The sequence below is a fragment of the Neoarius graeffei genome, chromosome 1 (assembly GCF_027579695.1).
Source record: "Neoarius graeffei isolate fNeoGra1 chromosome 1, fNeoGra1.pri, whole genome shotgun sequence".
NCBI lineage: Eukaryota > Metazoa > Chordata > Actinopteri > Siluriformes > Ariidae > Neoarius > Neoarius graeffei.
Window position 1 is genome coordinate 109,935,949 of NC_083569.1, and position 6,000 is coordinate 109,941,948.

General features: G+C 42.0%; 1 protein-coding gene across 3 annotated transcripts in view; it reads left to right on the plus strand.

The window, feature by feature from the left end:
- The window catches only part of LOC132881835 (zinc finger protein 728-like), a 63,887-nt gene extending 58,572 nt beyond the window's left edge, over positions 1–5,315 (plus strand). For all 3 annotated transcript variants that reach the window (XM_060914796.1, XM_060914804.1, XM_060914787.1), the window contains exon 5: positions 4,046–5,315. In XM_060914796.1, the coding sequence (XP_060770779.1) occupies positions 4,046–5,113 (1,068 nt within the window). In that variant the 3' untranslated portion in view covers positions 5,114–5,315. The remainder of the gene's footprint in view (positions 1–4,045) is intronic.
- Positions 5,316–6,000: the final 685 nt, after the last annotated feature.

A 6,000-nucleotide genomic window follows, 5' to 3' on the forward strand; every position in this document is an offset into this window, starting at 1 on the left:
AAACTCATGCTGGGTAGTCTGATGGAGTTGGATATAGTCCAGTTTATTTTCCAGGGAGCAGACATTGGAGAGTAGAATGGATGGGACAGCCAGCCTGTGAGGGTTGGTCGTTAGCCTAGCACAGACACTCCCATGCTTGCTGCGTTTTTGCCTCCTTGCACACCGCATCCGATGGCTCCTCCCCAGGTCACCGGCCTTGGATGAGGCTGATAACTTGAGGCCTGTTCCTTGCAGCAGACTGAGGTTGTGTAGCTTCTCCAGCAGATCGTTTTTTTCCTGCATGATTTCTGTACCGAAGGAGTGCCTGGTGATTGATAGACACGAACACCAGTTCATCTGATGTCTATGTGCTGTACAAGGTCAGGCAAAGGAACAAAATGATACAAGAAAGCATTATTTTGGATTCAGAGAGGCTGCTGCATGCTACTGCTGTGCCACTATCTTTACCCTTCTGTGAAAGACAGAAGTGCAACAGTTTAAGAATAACGGTCCTCAATGTAAAATTGCAAAGAATTTGGGGATTATCTACGGTACATATCATTCAAGGATTCTGGGGAAATCTCTGTATGCAAGAGGTAAGCCTGAAAACTGACATTGGATGCCTGTGATCTTCAGGCCCTCACTGCATTAAAAGCAGACACGTGTCTGTAGTGGAAATTATTGTATGGGCTCAGGAACACTTCAGAAAACCATCGTCTGTGAAAACGGTTCATTACTGCATCCGCAAATGCAAGTTAAAACCAGATATAAAAAATATCCAGGAACACCGCCACCTTCTCTGGGCCTGAGCTCTTATGATGGACTGAGGCAAAGTGGAAAATTGTCCTGTGGTCTGATGAATCAAAAGTAGAAATTCTTTTTCGAAATCATGGGCACCACGTCCTCCAGGCTACAGAGCAGAGGGACCATCCGGCTTATCAGTGCACAGTTCAAAAGTCAGCATCTGTGATAGTATGAGGGTGCATTAGTGCACATGATCTGGGTAGCTTGTACATCTGGGAAGGCGTCAGTAATGCTAAATGATCAGACCCTCCAGGATTTCGCGATGTTGCGATTTACAACTTCAACGCAAATTCAACCAATCCCCGCGAATTCAGGGCGGTGTTGCAATTCTATCCAATCACCGCAACTTTCCCGCAAATTTGACCAATCGTTAGCGTCGTCTTGAGGTGACGTCGACAAACTACCTTCCGCCTTAATTCCAGTGTTGCCAGATTGGGCGGTTTCAAGCAGTATCTGGCAACACTGCTTACTTCCGTGTTTCCGTTCAAGAGAAGCAGCATGTGCGTGTCAGTGTTTATGTAGGTTTAAATTCTGTTACTGAAAGTGTGTTATGTTTACAGTGAAGGACTGTGTGCACTTTATTTCTTTACTTGATACAAGAAATTAATGGATGCCAACATTTTTTACCAAAATGGTATTTTATTTTCCATTGTTTAGGCAGCTTCAGCATCATACTGTGAGATTCTGTTCAAATTGTTTGTTTTTTTTTCTTCTATGAAGCCTGAGCCATTTATTTTATTAGTTTATAATTATTGTTTAATTTAGTCTTCAGGAGAGACTGCCTGCACACAGCACTAGTATTAATAGTTTTTTTTTTTTTCTTACATGAAAGCTGAGGCATTTATATTATATTTTAAGGTAACTTCATGTTGTGCTGTGAGGTTCTATGCAGTTCAACTTTTGAACCAACAGGTGCATTTGGACAAGGCAAGCCTATTTTTCTGTATTTTTGTAGTCCTGGTAATCTTTTAAATTGGTAAAGTTGTTTATAGGACTATTTCTCAGTGTCTGTTTTTTTTTAATCAATAGTTTTTCAGTAATAACTTAATATTTAACATATCACTCAATTTTAATCACAAAAAGAGAAAATCGCAACAATTTCTTGCAACTTTCACTTCCTCCCGCAATGTAATCGCAACAGAAACCTAAAAAACACCGCAACTTTCATCGTAATTTTTTGGAAAATCCCCCCCAACATCAGACATTTTAGCCCGCAACAATCACAAAAAAGGCCCGTGAAATCCTGGGGGGACTGAATGATATAAACATTTCAGAGCAATATGCTACCATCCAGACAAAAATTTTTTCAGGGAAGGCCTTCCTTCTTTCAACAAGACCATGCCAAGGCATTTTCTGCACATATTAAAACTGCATGGCTCCATAGTAAAAAAGTCTGGGTGCTAAACTGGCCTGCCTGCAGTCCAGACGTATCTCCCATTTAAAATAGTTGGCACATTATGAAGCGCAAAATATAGCAAAGGAGATCCTAAACTATTGAGCAATTGGCATTGTATATCAGGCAAGAATTGGGACATCATTTTCTCTTTCAAAGCTACAGCAATTGGTCTCCTCCTCAGTTCCCCAACGTTTACGGAGTGTTCTTAAAAGTATAGTGATGCCACACAGTGGTAAACATGCCCAGGGTTCTCCACGGATTGAAAATATAGGGGGGTGAGGATCAATCGGATGACCTTGAAACAAATTTGCATAAATTTACATGTCATTTGCATAAAATACTCTCAAATAGTAATCATTTAGAATAGAGGAATCAATTGGACTGGTACAAAACACATCATACATCAAACATTACACACTTGCAAATCATATTCAGACACATTGTTTGAAATGGAACTGGAAAAATATTTTTTTATTTAGCAAACTACAAAAAAAAGAACAGAAAAGTTTTTGTATTAACTATATTCACACTGCTCCACAAAAGCTGACATTGTTTGAGATGGAAATGTAATTGCAGGCACCACTGGAAAAAAATTATTTTTTTTAGAGAGTCAGGTACATTGAAAAGATGTTTTAACTATAACAATCAGTTATCTCGATCTTGGTGTCGATTCACACGTTATTATAAATGTGTGTGTGGCATCAGGGGCATGGTCAAGCATCAGTCTGTGACAGGAGGGCGGAGTCAGGGAAGGTAAGTGGCAGAATCACTACACCTGTCGTTAATTAATGTGTTTGTGTGTCTTCCCAGTGACCGTGCCTTATTTAAGGCGAGAGCAGAGGGAGCTCTCTCCCCAACCAGATGGCTGATGTGTGTGCGTGTGTCTGAGCGTGTGAGAGAGTATATATGAACGCTGAAAAGCTGAATAAAAGAGAGTTTTGTGAACTCCGTTCTGGCCTGCCGTCCTTCTGTGCTCTCCTGGGTTTCAGCACCACTGTGACAGTTCATGTAGGTGGGTGGAGCACAGAAGGACGGCAGGCCAGAACTGAGTTCACAAAACTCTTTTATTCAGCTTTTCAGCATTCATATATACTCTCACACATGCGCACACATCAGCCTTCTGGTTCAGGAGAGAGCTCCCTCTGCTCTCGCTCTCTCTCCTTAAATAGGGCGCGGTCACTGGGAAGACACACAAACACATTAATTAACGACAGGTGTAGTGATTCTGCCACTTACCTTCCCTGACTCCGCCCTCCTGTCACAGACCGATGCTTGACCACCCCCCCCGCTGCCACAGCATGTTATCTCCCAGCGCAAGAGCAATGTGTCAAAAACGCCGAAGTGTGAAACGCTTTTCTTAGACTATAATCGTCAGACTGACTAAACTAATTGCTGGTAAATGAGTTTCACACTCGGGTGTTGTCGCGTTGTCGGTACTCCAACAGAGAAAGGCTATCTGTCACAAAAAAAACAAAGGGACGTCTCTTCCTTTTGTAAAGGGGCGGCAGAAATTAAACGGGGGCGGGAATCACAAAGGGGGGCGGGAATCACAGAAAGGGGGGCAGCCCACCCCTCTAAAACCCCTCGTGGAGAACCCTGCATGCCCCATCCCAACTTTGTTGAAATGTGTTGCTGACCGCAAATTCAAGATGAGCATATATTTTTCAGAACACAATAAAATTTATCAGTTTCAACACTTAATGTGGTGTTTCTGTACTGTTTTCAATGAAATATAGGGTTTTCATGATTTGCAAATTATCACATTTTTATTTCCAGTTTACACAGCATCCCAATTTTTTTGGAATTGGGGTTGTAATTCTCACATTATCCTAAGTGTCCTAAACAAAGACTTTCTGTGTCCTGCAGATTGTGGTTCAGATTGTGTCATCAGATAACGAGTGCAGTGAGCAGGTGTTTATCGAAAAGGATGGGTCCTATTTATCGAGTGATGATGATGAAGCAAGCCTGCAGGAAAAGAAAAAGAAAAGAAAGAGGAAGTCTAATAGTTCAGATGAGTGGGAACCATGTTTAGATGAAGAGGCCACAGACTCTGATGTGTCCATGGATGAAGACCTGTTCACAGCTTTAAAGGAGGATGGTCAGGGTAAACTTGTGATGTGGTGTACACAGTGTGCGACTGAGGCCTCGCTCTCCTGTTCTGTCCTTCGTCACAAAAAAGTGTTCTGCTGTGCTCAGTGCAGTATAGGTGACAGTGTTCAAACACATAATTGTGAAACCCTGCCTGTTCAGTTTGATGATGTTGCCAGTTTTCAGATGCATGTTGAAAAGGAGCACGGAGCCAAACCTTTCAATATGCTGTGTCAAGATTGTGGCAAGTTTGTTAGAGCAGATCCTGAATCCGGAGATTTCAAAGAACATGAATGTGAACACAAGTCTAAATTTATTGTCTGTCCAGAGTGTGGGAAAAGGTTCCTCACGGAGGTTGGCTTAAAGACACACTACAATCAGCTCCATTCAGATTATGATCATCCGTGTAAATACTGTCTGAAGGTCTTCAAAACCAAGTCTGCAAAACTGGAACATGAGCAGACTCATCCTAAAGAAAATCAACCATACAGCTGTCCAGATTGTTCACAGAAGTTTAGCAAGATTCACAAACGCAATAAACATGTCAAGTCCCACCGAGGTCCACATAAATGTGTGTGTGATGTCTGTAAGAAAGGCTTTAAGGACATCATCAAGTTAAAACGTCATAAGCTCGTCCACTCTGGAGAAAAGCCTTTCAAATGCCAAGTGTGTGAGCGTTCCTTTAACCAAATGGAAAACCTCACTTCCCACATGCGTGTCCACACTGGAGAGAAACCTTTCTTGTGTGAGCGATGCGGAGAGTCATTCAGTCACAACGTCAGCCTGAAGAACCACAAGCAACGACACCATGACTCGAGTTTGACTCAGGGGAAAGAAGTGCTATAGTGTGAAGAATAAGGTGGCTTATTACTGTGATGGGGGTTCCATAGTCAAGCTTTGATTGCCTTAATATAGGTACACACATTGGATCAGGTGGCAGTGGGGCAACAATGCAGTGTTTTTCACTTAACTTTTAACTTCTCTGTGACTTTGGTGCAGGCTCTAAACAGGAACAATATCTCTCCAATAAAATCCCAAAGACACTGAAGATCAGTCTGACTTTTCTCAACTGCAGACCATATGATATATTTTGAAGATTTCTTGTTACAGATCTTCATGTTGTTTTCTTTTCCCTGTACTAACTTAATAGTATTCTAATCCTATGTGTACACCAAACACAGCGAGACATCAGCGTTACTGGAAGCTGCTTACTTTGTATGAGAGCTAGCGTTTCTGGGTGGCGAGAAGCGGCATGATTGTTGGCGGTGTGACTTGGGCAGTGGGGGCATCAGAATAAAGTTGAAATCTAGGCAACTTTATGGGAGTAAACTATGACGCATTTTGGCAGCAACCAATCAGTATTTGGAAGTGCTCCGCTCTAAGAAATACTTCAGAGCATAGTTGTGTAAATTTTGGTTCTGTTCAAAGACTTCCCAAGTACCAGTGGAGGAGAAATATAACAAAACAATATAAATATCTATAGCTATATATAAGTACCGTATTTTCCGGACTATACGTCGCTCCGGAGTTTAAGTCGCATCAGCCAAAAAATGCATTATGAAGACGAAAAAAACATGTATACGTCGCACCGGACTATAAGTCGCACTTTTTTGAAGGGTTATTCTATCCATAGAATCTGTGATTGTATCTGATAAGCGGCGCGTGGTTACTGCGCGACTGCATTGTTTATTTAATATACGAACAGCTGAGCAGTGATAACGCGCCCTTTGCCC